We start from the raw sequence: 26,317 nt of genomic DNA, 5'->3' as shown, positions 1-26,317 counted from the left end.
ATGGTGTGAGCTGGCTGCAGCACCCCTTGGAATCTATGCAGATTCTTGCTGGGGCATGGCTCAGACATGAATGGTTACTTGATGCTGAAAATCACAAACCACCCCCCTTCTCTTTCACAGGACAGCTCTCATCTAATATGTAGATATACACCAAAAAGTAGCCAGAAAGTGCAAAGAAGTTTATTAACTATGACGTGGTAAAGATCTCAAGAGTTACACGTCTGTGCGCATGACCCAATAGTGCATACCCTCCTACAAAAACAAACAAACAAAAAACACAGTGAGATGCAGCAGTTAACAGTCCAACACTGGAGTCAAAGGGTTGGAGCTGCCTCGTCTTGCAGCAAAGTTCTAAATTGTGCAATTAAAGAGAGTGTTGGTCCATGCCCTACTGGTCTTCTTACAGGTCCCCTTTGGAACCATAACTGAGTGACACACAAGAATATTCAGATTCAGGATTTGGCCGCCAGAATTTTTTCTAAACAAGGACGTGCAACATCCCCTCATGAAGCACCAGAGTCCAGTTTGAGAGCTGCAGAGAATGTGCCCCCAAGAAGCTTGAGTTAACAGGCCACGTGGGAAACACAAAGCATTTTATAAGTTCACATTTGGTAACAGAATTAAGAGTTCAATGGACAAAACGCATAAAGTAATGTAACCACAAGTAAAGACTTCAGCAGGCAAAGAAAAATTCTGAAAGGCTTTTAAGCCTCTCTGAAGCTTTCAGAATTCAATTCCCTTTCTAGACAAGGCTGGTCTCCATACAATGTGATAAGAACTCATGGAGCAGCAAAAAGAAAAATAGAAGATATTAAACAGAAGATATTGAAGATATTAGAAGATATTAAAACAGTAAGTTAAAAAAAGAAAAAACTTCATCTTCCTTCCATCCTTAAAATGCATGGGTCCCGACGCTGCTTTGTGCTCCTTTGAAGAAAAAAAGCTGTAACCCAGACCTCAATATAAGGACTGAAGAAGGAAACTGAGAGCAGCCCTAAGGCTGTGATAAACATATCCTACTGTATTAATCCTCATAACATGCCTGAAAAGAAATTACAAGAAAACTCAGCCAAAACTCGTTCTTTATTCAATGGGATGTGACTTTACCTGGGTTCCTATAACATCATCTCTTTCTCAAAGAAATGAGGACCCACAAAAATTCTACCTCACAGCTAGATCTCTATCTTCAAATGTCCTAGAGCCCAAATTATTTACTTTCATTGCTCAAATTGTTTTCCTCTCTGTGTTGAGGTGTCAGATTGTCTCACTAGATTGGCCCTAGACATCCACATACTTAACAAGTAGCCCAAGACTGTGAGATTTAACCACTGGAAATGTAGACTGCCAATCTCGCCTTTGCCTCTTCTTCTTTATATGACCAGAGGTAAATCATAACATCTATTAACTAATCAGACTCTCTAATCGATGGACTAGATTAACAAAAGAGGCCAGGCCAAATCTATGAGAACTAATAACCCAAATTTTTAAAAATAGATCTTAGCAAAAAAATATAAAAGTGATTTTTGCACGGCATACACTGTATTATGCTATAATATGGAAACCTCCTGAGCCACCTAGCAAAAAATCATGGAAACGGGCTATCCTGTTAAAAAATCAAAGATGGGAAGAAAGGAAAATTTTTGTCTCTCATAATTAAGAAGTGAACTCCATCCCTCTATTATAGAGGACTGCACAGTCAACCCTTCCTGATATGTCATACAATTTTTTTTTAATTTATTTTTATTTTTGGCTGCGTCGGGTCTTCGTTGCTGGGCTTTCTCTAGTTGCAGCGAGTGGGGGCTGTTCTTCATTGCAGTGTGCAGGCTTCTCAATATGGTGGCTTCTCTTATTGTGGAGCACGGGCTCTAGGTGCACAGGCTCAGTAGTTGTGGCACATAGGCTCAGTAGTTGTTGCTCATACATATTTCTTAATGGCTTCTAGAAAATCCCATGTAAATTAAAATTTGAAATATGTTGCTGCAGTAGAATGGAGGAAGCTCATAGAAGGTATCAAGAGAACAGAAGGAGGAAGTATAGGTTATTCACACCCTCACTTCCTTATCTCAAATATTATGCATAAACGGTTTGTAAATACATTAGTTTGCTCATATTTTCTGCATTTTAGAAATCAAACAACTTTTGAAGAACAGCGTAGGTTAAAAGATGATTTCATTGCAAATTACTGGTAAAATAGTCTACTTAGCCCCACTAAAAACCTTTTGAAGGGTTTTTCTTGCCTCTGATCTGAAAAGTCAAGAAGGAAATCATAAATCAGTCAGCTGTCAGAAAGTAAAATAACAAATTGCACCTAGTAAGACAAAAGAAAGGAATCCCTCTATCTCATCATTTCTTTCCTTAATTGTAAACTGAATGCACTTTAACACTTTAAAAACCCAGTCAAAGTAAACCACTGACTCCCGAGCCTACCAACTCTAAAAAAAATACTGGGGTTATGCACTCCAAGCCTCCCAAACACAATTGATGATGAGATCATTAAACCAACGAGTATATGCTGTATGCTAACTCACAGCTGAAAATGTTCATGGAGCAAAAAATAAAGAATAGCTATCCCAGACAAACATTTTGCCTGGGAGCACATCAGGAAGCTCCAAGCTCCATTTCATTAAATATACGTACACATTTTGGCATCAGCAGTGTGGCCAACATCTAGGATTCTCCCTCAAAAAATTGGAAGAAAACATGTAATACATTCAAGAGCAAAGGCAAAACAAAAAGTATCTTTCTATTTAGGAAAAGAATTCCTTCATTCAATTAGAGTATAAGTTATTAAAATGGGTAGTTATGAGTTTCTTCTGAGAGTTTCTGAACAGTTTATAAATACAAAAAGAACATTTCTTCAATAAATAAATGGCTCCTAAAGTCTTCACTGATGGCTTCCAGAATTCTCCATCACTACTGTCCAAGCCTGCTCCACTTCTCTGGGAGGCTTTAGCTGACAGTGGAATGGGATATTTTCTGTTATTAGGTGACTCTTCTTCTATCATGCAGACTTTCATCAATAAGTCTCTTCATAGTCTGAATCCTGGAGGGGAAAGAACAGTAGTTGTGGCGTGTATATGAAGCACAGTCAGAATTCAGGCAAAGACCACACGTTAGGGTCCCCCAAATGGAACTTGGCTAGGGGAGACATCAACAGTGAAATGGCACTGACTCAACCCACCTAAATTCCCAAGAAGCATCACAGGACTTCATTATAATTGGTATCTATTGGGCTAATCTGTGCTTTGAAACCCTAAGGGTTCCCTTTTCCTTGGTGACTATTTTTTAAAACCTCAACACACATGAAAACATGCCTGTCTGTAGCAAAATGCGCAAGACTGTAGCTAGGAGTTTAGGCTAGGAGTCAGTCTACCTCTGGGTTCCAATCCCAGCTCCACCCCTTGCTGGCTATGTGACCTTGAGTAAAGTTATTTAACTTCTTTAAACCTCAGTTTCCATCACTGTGCCTGGCAATTTGTAAGCACTCATTCATGATGAACTACTATCACTATTATTCTTATTCTTACCTTTATTGTTCAAACTTGTATTCATTATTTCTAAGCTCGAGTAGGCCATTAGTACTACCTACCTGGCATACCCCATTTCTCTAGTCCACTCATTCTCCTATTCTCCTAGATGACTATTTTCATATCTTCCCCTCTTTCTCCAAACCTCCAACACCTTCAGCTCACTTCATTCTCAGCTGATGACCTTATTTTCTCCCATCATTGGGAACAGAGAAACAGTCAGTGGGGAATTTCCGCAAGCTCCCATCATATTTACCCACCCACCTGCATCTGGGCCCACCTACTTGGCCTCCCTTACTCTTCGTATGGATATATTCTCGCTGCTTTTATCTAAGGCCAACATCTCCACTGGTGCACTAGATCCTGAAGTCACTCCAGCAATCCTCCCCCCTCTCCTGTAACATCAAATTTTCATTTTCTACTGGCTCATTCCCATCAGCATACAAATGTACTGTAATTTCTCCCATCGCAAAAAGAAGAGCAAGTCTTGACACACACCTCTCTCTACCTACTGCCCTATTTCTCTGCATCCCTCCACAGCAAAACTCCTTGAAAGTGTCATTTATACCCACTCTCACCAAAACATCTCTTTGTATTCTTTCTTGACCCTACCTCAGTCAGGCTTTCATCCCCACTATTCCACTGAAGCTGCTTTTGCCAAGGCCACCAATGACTTCCACATTACAAGATCATCCAGTAATCAAGTCTCAGTTCTCATTTTACTTGACCTGACTCAGGAACAATCGACACAGTTAATCACTTTCTTTTCCTTGAAACGCTTTCTTCATTTGGCTTCCAGGATACAGCGCTCTCCAGGTTTTCCTCCCACCGCACTGGACATTCCTTCTCAGCCTCCTTTGATAATTTCTCCTCATCTCCCCCATCTATAAACCTTGGAGAGCTCCAGGGCTCAGTCCTTTGAGTTCCCCTCTATCTACTCTCATTTCCCCGGTGGAAATATCTCTACCAGTCTCTATATACGAATAACTCCTAAATTTATATCTCCATTCTAGACCTCTCTTCTGAACTCCACACCCATATAACCAATTGCTTACTCCACATCTCCACTTGAATGTTTAACAAGTATTTCAAATTAAATATATCCAAACTCAGCTCCCTTAAAGCTTGTTCCACTCACAGGCTTGTACATATTAGAAAATGGCAACTCTGTTCTACTAGTTGCTCAAGTCAAGAACCTTGGATTTATCCTTAACTCTTCTCATTCTTTCACACACGCACATGCAACTCGTCAAGAAGTCCTTCTGGCTTTACCTACAAACTGTAACCAGAAAACAACCACTTCTCACCACCTCCACCACCACCACCACCTTGGTCCAAATCATCACCCTCTTCCCTTACTTGCATTATTGCTAAAGTCTCTTAATTGCACTCTGTTTCTGTCATGGTCCCTCACCACCTGTTTTCAACAGAGAAGCCAGAATTATCCTTTTAAAACATACATCGGTTCAAAGTGTTCTCTTCTCAAAAACTTCCAGTGGATTCTGTTTCATTAAGAATAAAATTCTAGGGCTTCCCTGGTGGTGCAACGGTTAAGAATCTGCCTGCCAAGGCAGGGGACACGGGTTCGAGCCCTGGTCCAGGAAGATCCCACATGCCGCGGAGCAACTAAGCCCGTGTGCCACAACTACTGAGCCTGCGCTCTAGCGCTCGTGAGCCACAACTGCTGAACCCGCATGCCACAACTACTGAAGCCCGCGCGCCTAGAGCTGTGCTCCACAACAAGAGAAGCCACCGCAATGAGAAGCCTGTGCACCGCGACGAAGAGGAGAGTCCGCTCGCCGCAACCAGAGAAAGCCCACGCGCAGCAACAAAGACCCAACGCAGCCAAAAATAAAATAAATAAAATAAAGTAAATTTATTTTAAAAAAAGAATAAAATTCTAGGTGATTACAATCACTATAATGTTCTATAAGATACGACATTATCTCTCTGAAGAAATACTATTCTTTGCCTCGCTCGCTTCATTCCTGCCACACTGGCCTCTGTGCTGCTCCTAGAACAGGCCAATCATGGCCTCTCCCCAGAGACTTTGCACCAACCACTTCCTCTGCCTGAAATGTTCCTCCATGATAGCCATGTTGCTTGCTTCTACTTTTAGGTGTTTGTTCAAATATCATTTCAGTGAGGGTGTCCCCAACCATCCTATTTATTTATTTAGGTCACACCTTGTGGCTTGCAGGATCTTAGTTTCTGGGCCAGGGATTGAACCGGGGCTCCAGCAGTGAAGGCACAGAGTCCTAACCACTGGACCTCCAGGGAACTCCCCCAACCATCCTATTTGGTATCATACCCCCTTATCCAGCCATTCCATCTCGCTTTCCTATTTTATTTTTTTCTCTACAGCATTAAGCACAATCTGACATACTATCTATTTTACTAATTTTTAAAAGATTTAGTTTGTTATTGTTTGTACCCAATTTAAGAGAAGGTAACATTTCAACTGCGTCTCAGACGATGAGTTTTCCAGGAATGGAAAGAATGTAATTTCTTCTGAGGGCAGGGATTTTTGTCAGTTTTGTTCACTGTTGTTTTCTAAGTACCTAAAATCACAGCTGGGGCATGTCAGATACATGCTCAAAGAATAACTGTTGAACAAATCAATATCTGAAATGTGGACAATAATCTTATGAACATTAGCTTATTTCGTGTTTTATTTACTTTTTAAATTTTTTATTTTATATTGGAGTATAGTTGATTAACAATGTTGCGTTAGTTTCAGGTGTACAGCAAAGTGATTCTTTTTTCTTTGTTTTTTAATTTTTACTTTATATTGGAGTATAGTTGATTAATAATGTTGTATTCATTTCAGGACATTAGCTTATTTTTTGTTATTAAAAATATTCAAATCCCAAAGGGTTGGAACTAGATCCTATCCACCTTTCTCTCATCTTACCTATAATACTCAAGTATGTGAGAGAAAGAGAAAAAGGAACACTGTGGTGAGTAATTGGGCTGTGGTCATCCGGCCAAGTGCTGAATTTGGCAGTAAGTACAAAGAAGGCTCAAGTTTAAACCCTGACATGACAGGTATGCTTTGTATTAGATCATGAGTTGCTTTTGACCTGTTTCCAACAGTACCACATCAGAGAGTCTCTCTCCCTCCTAGGATCCTGGAACAGCACACAAGCCTACCAGTCACAGCAAGCACCCAAAGGGGGAGGGATGACAGTTTTCTGAAATGTAAATCAAAGCTCAAGCCTTGCAACATGGGTATTTCTTACTGACAAACGCCATCGAGTCACCTAAAAGTTTATATCACTGGGGAAAACTGAGGCTCAGAAGAAAAGTTCAATTCAGGGTTTTAGGTTCAGCCAGTCCAGCCAGGTCTCCTAGTATGACCTCAGCAGCATAGGACACTCCTCTTTCAGGATGTTCCCTGTCAGTCAGCAGAGGCTGCCTACGCAATCCCCTTCCCTAACCTAAGGACACCACTCTCTGCCCATAAGACAGAAAATAAAATAATGTTTAGAACTGGTGGGGGTCCCCTGAGACCAAAATGCTTTGGGGAAAGACCTTGGTTCATACTTTGCTTTAGACCTATCTGCATATCCTCTGCTGCCTCTGAAGGTGAAGGATTCCATTCATTAAGCAGGAAAATGAAGCATGAACAGTGAACAGAAGAAATGGCATGGACTTACCAGGCACTCGGCACAACGGACACAAAGCTTGGCCATGCAGTCATCCTTCTCCTGGTCAGCGCTGTAGAAAGAGGACAACCCAAATGTGAACAATCACTATCCTCAGTATGGTAGAGCAGTCAAGAGGACAAGCGTTGAAGTCAGACAGGTCTGTTTTTAAATTTCAGTTCTGCCACTTACCAGCAGGATGACTGGGAAAATGACTTAAGCTCCAGGAACCTATTTCCTCATCTACAAAATGCAGATATTGCCAGCTACACTTAAAGGGTAATGGTTAGGAGTAAATGCAAAATAAGCACATGTAAAACAGGTACCACAGTGCTTGGCGCATAGTAAGTGCTCAATAAATAGGAGCCAGTCACAATCGTTCATTTAGAAATGTACTGAGCACCAACCATGACAGAGGCATTGTGCTGGGCTGGGGATAAAGACATAAATAAAACATGGTCCCCTGAGCTCATTTTGTTAGAATACAATGTGGTAAATGTTTTCATAGAGTTAAGGTCAAACCGCTGTGGCAGCAAAAAGGAGGGAGCGATCAGTTTTCCCTGAAAGAGTCAGGGAAACTCTTGAGAAGCAGACATTTCATCAGGGTCTTGGAAGATAAGGAAGAGTTTTCCAGGCAAACAAGGGAAGGAGGGAGGGGATTCTAGGTAAGAGGAAAGCATGTTGAAAATTTTTAAAAAGGTCTAAATGAGTATAGTATGTTTGGAGAAGGCAACGGCTCACTGTAGTTGGAATGTGGAGCAAATGAGAAGAAATGGCAAGAAACAATGCGACTTAGGTAGGGTTAGATCATAAAGGATCTTGTTAGACCATGCTTCGAAATAGACGTTCTAGTATTTTTACCAAGAGTTCTTTGCCTTTTTGTGGGGCCACAGATTCCTTGTAAAGGGCACTGTTACTCCCATTAAATAAATGTGCACACGCACACACATGCACACACACACAGAAATAAGATTTTAGACTCTCTCAAAGTAAGACTTCTCTCCCCAGGTTAAGAGCCCCTGATATAGATAATGGAGAATCAACAGGGTTTTATGCAGACTTCTGTTACCTTTTTGGTGGATTTGTTCTTAGGGAAAATACTGGATCACACCTGCTCACTGGCAAATGCTTTTGATAACCAGAATCCAATTAGCCCCTTCCGAGCATCCGCTGACCAAGGGTAGTTCTCACTTATTTAAACTGTTTTGCTCTCCCTGGCTGTTCTAAAGCCTCTCTCACTGCTCAGGCACTTCTGTCAGGAGACATCAGCTCAGTGCCAAAACAAGGAAAAGGGGAAAATAACTGACTTGTTGGAATTTCCTGTCCCTTTTGAAGGAATGAGAGATTCACTTCAGAATTTATATTCAGAACCACAGCACTACACAATCTCATTTCAAAAAAAAAAAAAAAAAAAGAGACTAGGACTATGCTATCAATCCCTCCATCTCTCTCTCCAAATTAACATCCACACATTTCCCTTTCAGCAGAACTAAATTCAGCCTGGAAGAAAGGAAGGCATGACGCAGAAGCCTGGGTACCGTCCACAAGCCAGGTCTCTGAAGAGGGTTGACTGCTCAGGACTGCAGCTGGACTTACTCAGCTGAAACCTCAATAGATGACTTCTTAGAGCCAGACTTGTTCCTCTTCTTCAGCCCCGCAGACTTCCTCCCCATTCTCACCAGCAGCAGCACACCCACCACAGCTGAGGGAATGAAGACAAGAATGGAAAGAAGGGCCACGGAGGACAGCATCATGCCAAAACCTGGAGGAGGAAAAAGAGGTCAAAGAGAGGGACACACAAAGTGCTTCCTTTGACACCAGATAGTCTTACATTTGCTCTTGTATCTCTTCTGGTTACAAAGGGCATAAGTTCATTGTAGAAACAGTAGAAAATACACAAAAGGACAAAGAAGAATTAAAATTTACCCATAATCCCACTCCCTAGGATCAATATGTCAATATCTACCCGTTCAATCTTCTTTCTAGGAGTATGTGGGTATGAGTCTGAATATAGGGAGGAGAGTACGTGTTCAGAAGTATTGATCATAGTTTACATACTATTTCTAGCCTCTTTTTTCTTTTAGCCTCTTTTTTATATACTATATTATAAATATTTTCCATAAGTTTTCCTTCCAGGTGTGATTTTTTTAAAAGCTGCATAGTATTCTACCATATTAAATAATTTATTGAATCGATCTTCTATTGCTAGATATTCAAATTATTTCCAATTCTTTGAATCTATGAGTTATATAATGATGATCATCCTTGTATATAAATATTTAGCTCTATTTTTTAAAATAAATTTTAAAATGGAATTACTGGATCAAAAGGTATATAATTTTAAGGCATCTGATTTATACTACCAAACTGTCTTCCAGAAAAACCATACCAGTTTCTACCGCTACCAGCAATATGAACGTTCCTATGTCTTTGAAGCCTATGAGTTGCCTTAAAAAAATAAAGAAAGAGGAAGGGGAGGGAGAGAGAGAGACATACAGAAAGATTTGAGAAATGACAAGGTATCTATAATGAACCATAGATACCTTGTCATTTCTGAATCTCTAAATCTTTGGTTCAAATTCAAATAAGGACTAGAATGACCACTCAACAGTCACCAGGGAATAGTGTAGAAAAAAAGGTCAACCCTTAACCCACTCTCCTCATGTTTCACACTAAAAGGAAACAGTTGCTCTTTGCAACATAAAAGAAATGTGCTGCCTCCATCTTTAGAGGAGGTACCCTTTCAAGAAACAGGCAAGAACACAGTCTCATAACTGAGGGTATGAACACATTAGGGAACCCAGAATGACTTCTATTTCACACAGACAGCAACCCTCCATTTATTCAGGGGTTTGCCATACATTCCACAAGACCTCTGGTCACCTGAAATTAAAATTTTAAAAGGATAATGGAGAAACTATGACGATATTTGAAAAAAAAAGTCAGTTTGAAAAATAAAGGTAAAAAAACTCATCCTCAGACAATTCAAAATGGCAGAATGTCCCAGTGACCAACCGGCTTATGAAGATAGGTAGTTTTGCTTCTCACTGATCTCCCCACAAACCACCACAGTAGTCAGAGAGCACTCACTACAGAAGAAGGTTGGTGGCAGTTAGCTTACCCCTTTCTGTGACTGTTAGCTCTGTCCCTGGAATATTATGGTACACATCCGGGGGATTCTTCACAGCACAGCTGAAGGTCCCATTGTCCTTTATGGTAGGGTTGATTATGCTTATGGACGCATCCCCGTTATACACATCTCCAACCCAGGAAATTCGATTCCGAAACGTGCCCACTGTGGTTGGGTACTGGAAAGACTGATAATGAAAAATCTAAGAAAGCAACACCATGAGAAAAAAGTTAATTTGGAAAATGCAATGAAAACGTAAAGCTAAGTAGGTCCAAAATAAAATACAAATGTGTAGTGGGTTTTCCCAGTTGGACAATTTTTTTTATGTTTTGTTCACTTCCATCCTATAGATTAAAAGACAGGCTAATAAAACTTGTCCAGAAAAAGGCCTGATGAAAGAATCCAGGGATCCTAATTCTTGAACCCCTTTTAAATTCTCCCCCAAGTCCTAAAGTAGCAGTTCTCAACCAGGGGCAATTTTGCCCTCAAGACACTTGGTAATATCTGGAGATAATTTTGGTTGTCTCAACGGGGAGGAGTGCTACTGGCTTCTAGTGGGTAGAGGCCAGGGATACCGCTGAAAATCATACAAAGCAGAGGACAGCCCCCACAAAAAAGAATTATCTGTATCAAAATGCCAGCAGTGCCAAAGCTGAGAAACCCTATGCTAAAGCAGCATCTAATCCATATGGTACTTTATAGTGTGCAAACTACTTCTATACGTTTACTCATTTGAGCTTCACAACAACACTGAACTATACATGGAGCAGGCAGAAAGGGAAACAAGGACAAAAACAAGAAATTAAATGAGTTACTCGAAGGCACACAGCTAATAAGTGGGAAAGGGGAGATTTTTGTTTACTCTCAAAATCACCAGGAGGCTGTAACATAAGCCTCTCTCAAGTTATCTATCTTGGCAATTAATAAAAACCTCAAGTCAGGGCTTCCCTGGTGGCGCAGTGGTTGAGAGTCCGCCTGCCGATGCAGGAGACGTGGGTTCGTGCCCCGGTCCAGGAAGATCCCACATGCCGCAGAGCGGCTGGGCCCGTGAGCCATGGCCGCTGAGCCTGCGCATCCGGAGCCTGTGCTCCGTAACGGGAGAGGCCACAACAGTGAGAGGCCCGCGTACCGCAAAAAAAAAAAAAAAAAAAACCTCAAGTCAGATGCATGATTGGCATTCAATGAATATACATTGAATTAAAACAATGCTACTTCAGATTGGTAATCATATATTTCATCACCAAAAACACCTAATTATATTTGGTGGTAGGCTGGGCAAGCACTACAATACAATATGATCTTTCTCTCTCTCTTATGCAAGATTCAAGCCTTTCCTAGTTCTTTCCTTACTTGGTACCTCCCCACTTAAGAACCCAGGCACTTACAAACACCGAATTGCCCAATTTTGAAAAGCAACTTCCCAGAGAAGATGCTGAATCACTTCTTGGTTCATTTGTTCATGCATTCATTCAACAAATATTTACTGCACACCTACTATGTGCCCTTAGGCATTGTATTAAGCAAAATGATACAGTGGGAGCCAATCAGGCACAGTCCCTGCTCTCGTGGAATTTACCATCTAGTGGGAAATACAGATATTAGTAAATAATAAAATGTGTAGAATGTTCCAAAGAGGGAGCTAAAGAATACCTATCTCTGATTATCAGCAGCAGTATAAAAGGGTTTGAAACTCCTTATTGACAAAACAAAGCCTGCTGTGAATCTGCAAGGTTAATCCGACCTGTGAGTTTCAAGTTAAACTAGTGATACTCCAATCCTGCTAACTGATTAGTTCGACAGAATCCTGACTGATCACGTAACTGCAACATAGTTGCAACTTTAAGGGTCCACTAATTCCAACTTGGATGAGTTTGCCGATTTCCCGACTAGCCTCACAGAGAACAGCGCCATACGCGAACTGCTGTTTGCATTTAAGGCTTCTGCCCCAGGAAGATCCCCACTGTTTGCTCTGTCCTACTTTTGGCCAAGGAGGAAGAGCCATATGAAGCCAGCCATAGTTTCCTGACCACTCAAAATAAAGTGACCTATTTTAAGTCTAAAGAAAAAAGGACCAGAAACTAACACAACATTGTTAATCAACTATGCTTCAATATAAAAATTTTTTTTAAGTTGAAAGAAAGAAAGGAAGGGCGGGAGGGAGGGAGGGAGGGCGGGAGGAAGGAAGGAAGGAAGGAAGGCAGGCAGAGCGTCGCAAGTGGTGGGGCGGGGAATGGCGTGCTGTGCTGCGCAGGGCGGTTGGCACAAACGGCGGCGCCGAAGCCGGAGGAAAAACCTCGCCACCGTGACAGGTCCTTCCCCAAGCCCCTAGGGACAGCAGAGGACTTGGGCACCAGCTAGCAGCCCCAGGGCACGAGAAAGGCCTCTGCCACCTGTCCTGCGCCATCCTGCCCCACGCCAGGCCCAGCCGCCCCGGCGCGCGGCTGCATCAAGTGGAGGAGGAGGAGGAGGAGGAGGAGGAGGAGGAGGAGGAAGGCAGCAGGGGCCTAGGCCGCGCCCTCCACGCCCGAGGGATGAAGACACTGCTGTCGTGGACAGCCCGCGCCAGCCGCAGCCCCTGAGTCAGGCTCTCCCTCAGTTGCCAGGTTCGGTGTCAGAGCCCTTGGAGCCTAGCAGGGCCAGGATGGGGGTGGAGAGTTACCTGCCCTGTCCCCTGCTGTCCTCCTACCACCGTCCGGGAGCGCCTGGTGAGGCCTCGGCGGGGAGTGGGACCCCCAGAGCCACAGCTACTTCCACCACAACCAGCCCCCTGCAGGAGGGCTTCGGTGGGCAGGATGACGGCGAGCTGCGGCCGCTGCGGAGTGACGGTGATGGGGCACTGGTCACCAAGGGGTGCCAGCGACTGGCAGCCCAGGGCGCCTGGCCGAGGCCCCCAAAGGGAAATGGGCAGAGGATGGTGGGGATGCCCCCGCCCCCAGCAAGCGGCCCTGGGCCGGGCAGGAGAACTGGGAGGTGAGGCAGAGGGGGAGGGCTGCAGCAGTGGCAGCGGTGAGGCCAGCGCCGGGCTGAGGGAGGAGGTGTTGCCCACTGCACCTGAGCGCCTGGCCCTGGGCTATATTGTGCCCTGCATGCGGTACTATGGCATCTGCGTCAAGGACAGCTTCCTGGGGGCGGCACTAGGTGGCCGAGTGCTGGCAGAGGTGGAGGCCCTGAAGCGGGGCAGGTGCCTGCGTGATGAGCCAGTGGGCTATCCTGCCACGCAGCATCCGTGGGGAGCAGATCGCCTGGGTGGAAGGCCATGAGCCAGGCTGCCGAAGCATCGGTGCCCTCGTGGCCCACGTGGATGCTGTAATCTGCCACTGTGCTGGGAGGCTGGGCAGCTACGTCATCAATGGGCGCACCAAGGCCATGTGGCGTGTTACCCAGGTAACGGGCTGGGGTACGTGAGACACGTTAACAATCCGTATGGCGATGGGTGCTGCATCTATTACCTGAATCAGAACTGGGACGTCAAGGTGCATGGCGGCCTGCTGCAGATGTTCCCTGAGGGCCGTCCTGTGATAGCCAACATTGAGCCACTCTTTGACCGGCTGCTCATTTTCTGGTCTGATCGGCGGAACCCCCATGAGGTGAAACCAGCCCATGCCACCAAGTACGCCGTCATTGTCTGGTATTTTGATGCCAAGGAGCGGGCAGCAGCCAAAGACAAGTATCAGCTATAGCATCAGGACAGAAAGGTGTCCAAGCACCCGTATCACAGCCAACTACGCTCACCGAGTGTCTAGCCCCAGAGCTGCCTGGACAGACAGCTTGCCCTGACTTCGGGAGAGCCCTGGGCCCCTGTGCCACCAGTCTCGGTGCCTGCTCCTTCCCCGCCACTGCCGCTACTTCCGTCTTTGCCTCTGTTCTGCCTGGTGTGGAGGGCTCCATCCATCACTGAGGACCAAGGAGGAGGAGAGATCTCTGCTGCCCTGGGATGGGGGCTGGGGTTGTAACCTGAGCAGAGGCCGGTGTTGGAGACTGCCATTACTGGAGGTGGGGGTATGTGTCCTGCCCTGTCTGGTCATGCATGCCCCTCTCAGGTTTGGAGAGCTGGAAGGAGGCACTGCCACCTCCTACCAGAATGCAGGATTTGGGGTTGGGGTGACTCATGGCCTCTTGCTGGCAAAGGTTTGTGGGGGAGTATCCCCAAGCCCCCTACTCCTCCAGCCTGGAATGGGAGGTGACTCCCCAGCCCCTTTGGCCATGGCACCTTTTGGACTAGACTGCCGCTGCTTGGGCAGGATAAAATGTGCTGGGAGGAGCATGGGTCTGCAAGTTCTGTCAGCCAAGAAATAAAAGTTTACCTCAGAAAAAAAAGAAAGAAAGAAAGAGAGAGAGAGAGAGAGAAAGGAAGGAAGGAAGGAAGGAAGAGAGAGAGAGAAAGAAAAAAAGAAAGAGAAAGAAAGAGAAAGAGGGAGGGAGGGAGGGAGGGAAGGAGGAAGGAAGAAAGGAAGGAAGGGAGAAAAAGGGACCACAAATACAGCCTAGCTCACTGGAGCCACCTTCACTAGGACAACTGGAGCACCTACTGTAGTTACTGAGAGATGCTACATGGCATTCCATAATGGTTCCTAAAACAAAATCCAAAGCTTATACATTAAAATCAAAGAGAAAGTACTTCTAATGAAGGAAACAGGATAAACAAATCAAGGATACTTTCAAAAATACAATCTTACATGCCACTCTGATATTCACATTCTTGATAAAAAGTATCCTGACCTAGGATATTGCTGGAAGCGTACAGAAAAAGGGTTTTTTAATAGCATTGCATCTTCAATTAGACATCCACAATGGGATTTGAGCCATAAATGTGTTTTATCTGTGTGATTAAAATATATTGCTTCTAATATTGCAAGACCATCTGTCATCAACAGCATCTGTCATCAACATAAGGTGCCCTATAATTTCCTTCAAAGGGAGCTGTATAAATCAGTGCAGATGTTTACACACTGGGAGAAGATGCCAAGATAAATCTACAAGTACCGATATACAAACAGAAACACCCACTGAGACAACTTCACATGACAGGAAATGAGCAGCTTTGAGCAAAAGGATGTCTAAGACTGGGACCTATAGAATTTCTCTGTCCAACAGCCTGGAGGTACCCTTTTTAGTACAACAAATCTGAAACTCAAGCTATGAAGCCAAGCAAAAAGAAACAACAAAAGAGAAACAAAACTAAACCACATTTCCTCTGAGTTTCTGACTGTTTTTCCTATAGCTTATTTGCAAGATTCTTACACAGAAGAAGAAAAAGCCCTATATGACCAGATGAATGTGATATAGGGTAGAAGCTCATCTCCTTCTATTTAATAGAAGCTCATCTTCTATTTTAAGATGAGAAGGCCTAAGGTGTACCTGTGACATTAAAATAAAAGGATTCCAGAGCTGTTGACCACAGAAGGCTCAAAGAAATATCCTTAAAATTATACACTTACTGATTCTGTGCGACTGCTGCTTGGAGGTCGATATGTCCAGTCTATGGTGAGTTTGTCACTGATAGATGAGGTTGACTTGAAGGTGCATTTCAACTTGATATTTTCTCCAACATAACCCCGGACGTGGGCATCTGCTTTAATCTCCAGGGAAAGGACGATGTAAACACCTAATCAAAGCAAGCCCAAACATTTAAAATGTGTACACTGGGTGGAATACATAGACGTGAGTGAACAATATAGAAACTCTATTTTTTTATTTCTTTCTTTAATTTATTTATTTTTGGCTGCATTGGGTCTTCGTTTTTGTGTGCAGGCTTTCTCTAGTTGCAGCGAGCAGGTGCGCGGGCTTCTCACTGTGGTGGCTTCTCTTGTTGCGGAGCACGGGCTCTAGGCACGTGGGCTTCAGTAGTTGTGGCACGTGGGCTCAGTAGTTGTGGCTCGAGGGCTCTAGAGTGCAAGGGCTTCAGTAGTTGTGACACACGGGCCTAGTTGCTCCACAGCATGTGGGATCTTCCCGGACCAGGGCTCGAACCCGTGTCCCCTGCACTGGCAGGCGGATTCTTAATCATTGTGGCACCAGGGAAGCCCTAGAAACACTATTTATCACTTTTAGGGCTCTCATCAGAAAGCTGTAGCAATAAATGTCTTCTCAGGCAGACCCAAAAGGATAAGGAGCAGATATCTGCATTAATCAAGGGTGGTATTTTTGTCATTTTACGATATTAAATCATAGAATGAATGTTTGGGTAAAAATTTAAAACCTGGTCACATCAGCACTTTTTCCAAATACAGAGTTGTGGATAAATTAACTACAACCAAGCGGGTCAGCACACAGAAGGCTAAAAGGCAACACCACCCACTCCCTTGACACACTTATACTCCAGGAATATGGCAGTTGCTGTGGTCTGAGGGATTTACCCCAAGTACAGCACGACTGTAACCTGAAGCTATCACTGCCTCAACCACCAGCAAAATAAGAGTAGAAAGCAAGAATAGGAATTTTTTTTCAAAGAAAAAATAATTTTTATAAATCTACCCCAAGGTTCTATCTAGTTTTGTTTTATTTTTCCCTTTCTTAAGGCTCGTTAATGAATCACTTATCCATTAAAAGTAAATCATGGGGAGGAAAAAGTTTATTAAATTTACAATTTAATGCATTTTAAAATGTAAAAATAAGATATCATTTTTAAACTCTTTAGAGACTTCCTCTTTCCAAAACCACTTCGTATATCCAACTTTTTAAAAATTTATTTATTTTATTTATTTATTTTTGGCTGCATTGGGTCTTTGTTGCTGCACGTGGGCTTTCTCTAGTTGCGGCCAGTGGGGGCTACTCTTCGTTGTGGTGCACTGGCTTCTCATTGCGGTGGCTTCTCTTGTTGTGGAGCACGGGCTCTAGGCACGTGGGCTTCAGTAGTTGTAGCACGTGGGCTTCAGTAGTTGTAGCACGTGGGCTCAGTAGTTGTGGCTCGCAGGCTCTAGAGCGCAGGCTCTAGAGCGCAGGCTCAAGTAGTTGTGGCTTGCGGGCTTAGTTGCTCTGCGGCATGTGGGATCTTCCCAGACCGGGTATCGAACCCGTGTCGCCTGCATTGGCAGGCGGATTCTTAACCACTTTGCCACCAGGGAAGTCCCCTCGTATATCCAACTTTGACATCCCGTCTCCCCCAAAAGAGTTGGCACTTTCTTCTGACCATTCCCTCTGCTTTCACAGAACAGTGGTAGAAATTTCTCTTCCATTAGGGAGCCATTTTTTAGGAAAGTAAGCCACCAGCACTTTGTTTTTCCTGCTTCCTTCTCCACTACAATGAGCCATGATTCACCTGGCAGGCCAAAGGCAAACAGAGCAGCAAGGTTTCAGAAGAGAGCAAACCCACACACCATCCTGGAAAACAGCAGTCCCTCTGGTTGAGAAAGGACGCAAATCCCAGCCCTATCACCTGCTGACTCTGTGGCCTTCGTAGGTTTACTTGATTTCTTCAGTTTCTCATCCTGGTAGGAATGATAATAATAACATTTACCTTAGAAGGTCACTGTGAAGGATAAATGAATTAAAACATGTACCACACTAAGAAGCCTACCTAACCCAGAGTAAGTGCTCAATGCACATTAGATAGCTTCATCATTGTTACTGACACCTCTTTAGTTCTGTCCTTAGTCTCTCAAACTTTCCTGGCAGAGACATACTTATGAATCATCATTTCCACTGACTTTACCTCTGCTGCTTTGAATCATGTTTCTTGCTCCTCTCTAGACAATCCAGTCTGTTCACATTCCTCTTAGAAGCAGGACACCAAAAAAAAAAAAAAAAAAAAAAAAGCAGGAGACCAAGACTGAGCTCACAACTCTACTAAGAATCTGACCATGACCATCCCAAAGATGAGGACTACCTCTGGTTCATCCAAGACATCCTCTCTGACTTTGCCATGCTAAACTTGTTATTCCTCCTATGCCTTTGCAAATGCTGTTCCTCTGCCTGGAAAGCCTTCATCCCTCAGTCCCTACTCTCTCCTAAGCCCTCACTCCTGACCCACCTTACTCATGACTTAAGATAAAGCTCTAAAAACTGGAAGGCAGAGGGCTTCCCTGGCGGCGCAGTGGTTGGGAGTCCGCCTGCCGATGCAGGGGACACGGGTTCGTGCCCCGGTCCGGGAAGATCCCGCATGCCGCGGAGCGGCTGGGCCCATGAGCCATGGCCGCTGAGCCTGCGCATCCGGAGCCTGTGCTCCGCAACGGGAGAGGCCATAACAGTGAGAGGCCCGCGTACCGCAAAAAAGGAAAAAAAAAAAGAAAGGCAGAAATGAATGGATAATCTTCACACTCCCCATACTCTTTATATATCCTTTATATATAAAGGATATATATCCCTTATATACTCTTTATATATCCTAAAACATAAGTATAGCAAAGAGACTTTAAAGTTTAGATTTAGAATTAGACAGACCTGAACTTGAGTTCTAGCCCAGCTGCTTTCTGGCTGTGAGACCTTGATCATAGTTACCTAACCTGTCCAAGATTCAATTTTCTCACTTGGTAAGTGGGAATAATTAAAAGACCTACTTCATTGTGTCACTGTGAGGATCTAATAAGATTAAAGAAGGTAACACATAAAATGCTTAGCATAGTACCTGAAATTGAAACTTTCAATAAATGTTAACTATTATCATTAAAATGAACACCACAAATATTCAAAAACCTTCAGTAATTCTCTACTGGGCTATAACATAAAATCTAAATAGTGCCAATCTGGCCCCCAACTTCTGCTACTCTGCCCACCTACCCATCCCATCCCCTTCACTATGCCCAGAATGTCCTGCCATTTCCCAAATTTACTATGTCCTTCATGCCACTGTGACTTTCTTTGAATATGTCTTTATCTGGAAGTTTCTCCCCATCCCTACCAATCCTGCCTGGTAACCACATCCCCAATACTCACGCCCTTCAAAACCCATCTCAAATATCACCCCCCTTGTGATGCCTTCCCAAATTCTCTGATGCAGTTTGTTACTATTTTTCAATTTTCACATAACATTTAGTACATAACGCTACTCAAGCACATATACCATTGCTTGCACTCAATTTGTAAAGACGATTTCCTCCATTAAATTGAAGTACCTTAAGAGCAAGAGTCAGAGGGAAGGGAGAAGGCAGAGAAAGAGGTGGACAGGTCACGAAAAGTTCTCATGTAGGAACAAAGTGTGCTTATTAGTCACCCACTCTCTTCATATCCCCATTCTTACAGTATTTTCAACATTCTTAAATCCCCCAGACACCTACCTTTCCATTAAACAGAATCAGGAAAAGCTCAGCCCTAGATGACCACTTCTAGACTATGGCTGGTGTGCGCTGAAGGAGAAAAATCGCACCACTGCACCGATAGTTACCATAAGAAATTCATCAGTTCCATCCACAGCTAAGTCCTTAATGAGGCATGATGACTCTTTAACCAGCCTTGGTCATCTCCGCTTTCTGACTCCTCAAACTTTGCCATTCTCTTTTATCCTCTGTGCAACCTATAAACCCCTCATTCTCAGAAGAAAATGTCTCTCTTCTTCAAGGAACTTGAAGCCATACAAACTGCTTAGTCACATATCTTCCTGCGTCTGCACCCATTCTTACCTCCAATCTGAAAGGATGTGGTGTCCCTTTTTCTACGCAAGGTCAAGCCCTTCTTCTCTGCCTGGATCCCTCCCTTCCAAGCCTTGCTCCAGGAAGAAAGAAGAAGAAGAAAAAAAACCCTCTCTACTATCTTCAACATTTCCCTTTCAAGAGGGGCTTTCTCCCCTCAGCCTCTAAATACACAGAATTCTCTCCCACCTGTAAAAACAAATATATAACAATAAAACAAAACAACAACGAATTTTCCTTAACCCTGTAATCCTACTCATTACCAACTACTGCCCTCTCTACCCTAAGCCAAGTTTGTGAAAGAGTTGTTTATATCTGACGTCTCCCTTTCCTCCCTTCCCATCCACTTCTGGACCCCTACAGCACAATTTGGACTCCACTACCACTTCTAGTAAAAGGCATTATTGTCTTAAAACAGCAAAATCAAAGGGACAAAAACTCCAATAGGCAGTTTTCTCTCCTGATTTTACTGGATCCCTCTGCAGCAGTAACTGTTTGCTCCTTGACCTTCTCTGTCTCAAGGCTTCCAGGATGATACACTCATTCATTCACTCATTCTTCAAACAAAGATTTATTGAGCGTCTGTTTTGTGCCACCCTCTAAGTTCAGGATTAAATGTGAGCAAAATACATACACTCCCTGTTTTGGAGCTTAAAATGCAGCAGAAGTTCAATACACTAATCAAACAGTCATAAAGACAAATGTATAATTACAAACTCTGATAAGCACTGTGAAGAAAAGACAGAGTGGTTATGAGAACTGTAGCGCTTATGATAGGGGAGCAGGGAGTGGTTAATGAAAGCTTGCCTGAAAAAAGTTACTTTTGAGTTGAGTTCTGAAGCAAGGATAACAAGGCGAGGAGAGGGGGAGAATTCCGGGCAGAGGATACTGCGTATGCAAAGGTCCTGTGTCAGGAAGGAGCACAGTCAGTCAAGGAACTGAAAAAAAGGCAGAATGGTAGCAACACAAAGAGCATGAGAGAGAAGACTGAGACATGGCTAGGAGGTAAGCAGAAACTAGTTCAGGCAGGACCTTAGAGATTTGGGTCCTTATTCGAGTAATGGGAAGCCATGGAAAATACTTAAGTATGGGACTGAGTGAGAAGGGGCATGAAGAAGTTTGCATTTTTAAAACCTCACTCTAGGGAAGACGATTAGGAGGCACTAAGAGTATATATAAAGAGATTACTTAGGAAGCTACTACAATAGTCAAGTGAGAAATAAGGAAAGATTGAACTAAGTTGGTGGCAGTGGACATGGAGAGAACTAGGAAGACAACAATACAAGGTAAAATCAGCAAGAACTGGTGTTAGATCATATGTGGAATGTTTGGGAAAGAGAGGCATTGAGGATGACTCCCATATTTCTGGCTTGGTGATACCATTCACTGACACAGGAAAGACTAGAAAAGTACCAGGCTTGGCAGGGAAGAACATGAGTTTGATTTTGGGTAAGTTTAAGGTGCCTTTGAGATATTCAAGGGATAATGTCAAGGGGGCAGTTGGTTTTGGGCAGGGATGGGCAAACTATGGACCATGGGCCAAATCTAGCCCACAACATCTTTTTATAAATAAAGTTTTATTAGAACACAGCCAACTTTATTCATTTATATATTGTCTAGGGCTCCTTTTGTGCTACGCCAGCAAAGTTGAATACTTGCAACAGAGATCGTGTGACCCACAAAGCCTAAAATATTATCTGGCCCTTTACAAAAGTTTGCCAACCCTGCTTTATAGCAAAAAAGAACTATGGATTAGAGTTATAAATCAGAATCTCATTAGTCTCCCTCCAACCAATTCTCCACACTGATTGTGTTACATACACACACACGCACACACTCGACATCTCTGCTAGTTTCTATCAAATCTCTTTCTAAGGTTCCTCCTTTCCTACCCATTCCTTAAACACTGGTGTTCCTCAGAGTTCCACCCTGAGCCCATGGTCCTTCTTTCAACATGTTCTCTTTGGACAATCCTACCCACTTTTATAGATTTCACAACCACTAATAGGCTAATGATTCCCCAAACTATGTTGCTAGCCATGACCTGCCTCTGAGTGTCCAAATATTACTGGATATACCCACTTGACTATCACCACCACAGGAACCCAAACTGAAGGTAGTGAACTCTTGTTTGTTACCAGCTCAATATCCATTCCCCTCATCTCCTTTCCTGACAATACCCAGATTTTCTTTAGATATCCACCCTTTCCTACATAGCCCATGAGCTTGGGGGTAGAGGCCTCTGTCAGGGTCCAGGCAGGAAACAGAAGGCAAAATCAGCTAAAACTTTGAAAAGTATGTGGGTCACTTTTCAAAGGGACTTTTTCTCAGCAACAAGGAAGCCAACAAAGGCACAAAGCCTTTACCACTCCACGCCTGAAGGGGCAAAGGGAGGAAATGGTGTTACTGAAGCCTGGTAAGAGGTGGATCTGTGGGCCATTTGACAGAAGCTGTAGCCACAGAGGAGCATAGCCACTATCAACCATGGCACCATGACAGAGAGGGAGCAGGGAAGAAAAATGTCTTTCTCCTCCTGCCCTCCAATCTCCTGCCAATGCCTCCCACTGACCAAACCTAACTGGAACCCAGAGGACGGGAGCCTGGAGGATGTGGTTTATAGGTCAGCTTTCCAGGGAGTAGGCAAAACAGAGAAGAGAAGTGAATGGATCTGGTGAGAGAGGAGCAAACCAAGAAAAATGAGACCCTACTCCCAGCTCTGGAAGGTAACTCAGATTGGCCTAAACTAATCATTACATCCAGAGGTGTGCTGGTGAACAGCTAAAAAATAGAAAACCCAAATATGTAGCTTTGACAATTTCTGTGGTACAAATACTCCCACCATGGCTAATTTCAAGCTATGAAGGTAAAAGTCTCTGAATGCTGAGTTAGGAAGACATGTGCATGATTGGCTCTTGAGAGCCAGTAGGAGGTAGCTCCAGCACACCATTCTCCTGACCACAGAGATATATTTGGGGTCAACACGGGATTTAAGTTAATCTAATCAAAGTAAGTTTCAGAAAATTTTCTTGGAAAGTTACCTCCATGCCTTGTTTATGCTCTTCTCTATGTCTGGAATTTTCCTCATTCCCTTTCTCTAACTAACTCTTATCCTTCTTTCAGATTTAACTTTGGAGACACCTCCAGGAAGTCTTCCCTGTATCCTCTTGGCAGATTAAGGGCACTTCCTCTGTGATGCCATGGTTTCTAGTGCATTTCTCTCTTAGTACTAGATTTTAAAATTATCTGCTGACTTGTCTGTCTTCTTCAATAGACCCTAAGCTCATTGAAATAAAACGTAGCACATTATGGATGCTCAGTAATATTTATTCAACTGAACCAAACCAAGAGTTTCCTTTTATAAAACAAAAATTGTTGCATAAAAATTACAAGTTCTGAGCAAATTTTGGTTACTGAATTACAGCAAGTACACCTTTAATCAAACTACCTACTAGCAGCTTCTTCCTTCTTTATATAAACTCCATATTCATGAACATAATTTTGCCACAAAGTTATCAATATGTAAAGTCACTTCACTGAAATCTAAACACTGGATAAGCAGGTCTTAAATATATAGTTACAGAAAAGTAACCATAACATCCATGGATGAACTAAACAAATCTACACTACTAATCTATACATCAGGATATTGGTTCCCCCTGGAGGAGAAGGAAGAATGCCTGAAAGGAGGCACAGGGAAAGTTTCTGGAATGCCAGTAACAATCTACATGCTGATTTGGGTGCTGGTTCCCCAGGGGTGTTCAGTTTCTGAAAATTCATTAAGCTGTACACTTATAAGCACTTTTCTCTGTTTTACTGAAATTAAAAGTATTCTAAAATCAATGGATATAAAATAATTTTCCTCTTCCACTCAAAAAGTAAAATAAGAAGAAAAAAATATCAATCCAATGTTACATTCATTCAGAAACTTTCATCCTAGGCCTAATGTGCTAATGGATATTTATCTCTTCCCCAGAGGGAAAAAGCATTCTTGCCAGGTAAAAACAGCCAACTATAGAAATAATTATAATAATTTTTAAAAATTTAATCTGGGAGGAAAACAAGAAGATCACATTTAACCATAAGTAATTTTATACATGGAAGAAATGGAAAAAATGACAAAAACTCCCAATTTTATACACCCAATTTTCCAAAATACAAATCTGTCAAACTGATTCATAAAATTGCACACTCAAGTGGAAAAGAGAAAAGTGTAAGAGCCCTAGGCTTGTTAATCTACTGGTTTTACATACTTAGACAACTGATATAGCAGGACCATACTTATAACTTAGGAAGAATTCAAACAAGTTAATAATTTAATGGGTCCTAAATATGAAGAGGAAAGGCAAATAAACTGGTATGAAACCAAAGTCTGTTACCTAAGAGACTCAAAACAAAAGACCCCCTCAAAGATGGATGAACCTTGAAAACATGCTAAGTGAAAAAAGCTAGTCACAAAAGAACACATATTGTACAATTCCATTTCTATGAAATGTGCAGAATTGGCAAATCCACAGCAATAGAAAGTAAATTGGTGTTTGCCAGGGGCGGGGGGGAGGAAAGAATGAGTGACTGTTAATGACTATGGAGTTTCTTTGGGATGAAGAAAATGTTCTAAAACTGATTGTCATAATAATTGCACAACTGTGAATATACTAAAAACTATTGAATGGTACGCCTTTTTTTTTTTTGGCCATGCCATGCTGTGCATCATGAGGGATCTTAGTTCCCCAACCAGGGATCGAAACCATGACCCCCTGCAGTGGAAGCAAGGAGTCCTAACCACTGGACCACCAGGGAATTCCCTGAATGGTACACTTTAAATGGGTAAATTGTTCGGCATGTGAACTATATCTCAATAAAGCCGGGATTTGGGGGGGGTGGTTAGGCAAAAGATAAATGAACAAATACATACAGATCATAGACTCAACTTTTAACATTTGAATTATTTGGTTGCTGAACTAATGGGCAGTTTTCAGTGTGAAATGACATCAAGTTTGTGAAACCACCCACCATTTCTAGAATTTTTTTTCAGTAGGACAATATTTGAACATTTCTCTGTGTGTGTGAGAGAGACAGGCAGACAGACAGAGAGAGGAAACTAGGATGATTTGGAGTGACAGTAGTTCAGCCTAAACGGTATATTGGAAAAGAATTTAGGATTATTTGGAGTGACAGTAGGTCTGCCTAAATAGTATATTGCAAAATAATTTAGCTGAAAAACTGGACACCTGTTATGACACAGGCAGCTGGAAGGGATCAGGGAGTATGCTGGCAGCATAAATACTAGTCATCAAATAAATTAAAACTCCCTAGCCCTACCTGCTGAGACTTAGCACACCTGAAGCCTTTATATCAAAGATCCCCTTCAGAAATTCCCATTACCCACAGGGAAATTTTATGAAGTTAACAATACACTCCTATGCTAGCTCTACTAACATATGATTTCCTGGGGAAGACACACACACACACACACACACACACACACACATACACACACACTCACACAAATCCAGGGAATAATTGCACCCTAAATGAAGGTAATTAGGTTGACTGAAATTTATGCAACTTGAAAATTGCATGAAAGCAAAACTTATCCAAATTTTAAGATTATGTGATAGTGTGAATACTATACTTCTGATATTGGTTAATAGATTAAAATCTTAACAGAATTGATATTCCCTTTCTTGTATTAAAAAAAAACAACAACTGTTATTAAAATACCAGAGCAGTTTCTTTTCCTCAACACATGCATCTCTGTTACAATGAAATCAAAGCACATCCTTTCTGTGACTCATAAACGTTTTACTTCATAAGCCCTGACAATCACCTACAAAAAAAAAAAAAAATTACCAACAGTCATCATTTTCTTTCCCAAAATTACTGCAACTACTGAAGACTAGAATTGTCCTTTCCTAATCAGGATATACGGCCCACAAAACCACAGCCGAGTCAACCACTGATAACTCATAAGACAACACCGGACGCCCCCAAACCCAGTGCCCTCCGTGATTCTATCTAGCCGTGCCATCACCACAATACAACGCACAGTGATCGAGCTCCCAGGGGCTCAGGAAAGTACGGACGGGCTACCGACACCCCTCAGTGGGTGTTGATTACGAGAAGAGAACAACCTCCCCACGCCCTCCCGCTTCCTTCCTTCCCAGAAGCGCAGTAGGGTCTTTCCTGAGACCCCCCACCGGAACCGGAAAAGCGACCATCTTCCCTAAGCCCCCGGCCGGAAGTGCGACCGAGCCGGCCGCCGACTCACTCACCCTGGAAGAATAGGACGCCCAGCAGTGGGCACAGAGCACAGCCACGGCCTCCAGCCGCCCCGCTCTGCAGCATCCCGACAGCTCTCCAGAAGTTTGCACACCTTGTTTACGGCTCCCTGTAACCACACAGGTAACACCGGAAGTGACGCGAGGGTGGGAGGCCGCGAGAAGACCTAAA

General features: G+C 43.1%; 1 protein-coding gene and 1 pseudogene across 2 annotated transcripts; one reads left to right on the top strand and one right to left on the bottom strand.

Annotated features, from left to right (window-relative positions):
• Positions 1-158: 158 nt before the first annotated feature.
• Positions 159-26,292, bottom strand: MPZL3 (myelin protein zero like 3). 2 transcript variants are annotated; one of them, XM_032640637.1, is made up of 6 exons: positions 26,140-26,292; positions 15,743-15,909; positions 10,296-10,506; positions 8,771-8,936; positions 7,187-7,247; positions 159-3,043 (listed from the first exon to the last, which is right to left on the bottom strand). In XM_032640637.1, exons 1-6 carry the CDS (start codon positions 26,210-26,212, stop codon positions 3,017-3,019), a joined length of 705 nt encoding a protein of 234 aa, XP_032496528.1. In that variant the 5' UTR covers positions 26,213-26,292; the 3' UTR covers positions 159-3,016. The 2 variants fall into 2 exon arrangements, with proteins under 2 accessions (XP_032496528.1, XP_032496529.1); XM_032640638.1 differs by lacking the exon at positions 26,140-26,292 and adding an exon at positions 17,956-18,112.
• Positions 12,535-14,202, top strand: LOC116758834 (annotated as a pseudogene).
• Positions 26,293-26,317: the final 25 nt, after the last annotated feature.

This window comes from Phocoena sinus, chromosome 8 (assembly GCF_008692025.1).
Source record: "Phocoena sinus isolate mPhoSin1 chromosome 8, mPhoSin1.pri, whole genome shotgun sequence".
Classification (NCBI taxonomy): domain Eukaryota; kingdom Metazoa; phylum Chordata; class Mammalia; order Artiodactyla; family Phocoenidae; genus Phocoena; species Phocoena sinus.
This window is presented reverse-complemented; position numbering and strand designations above follow the sequence as displayed.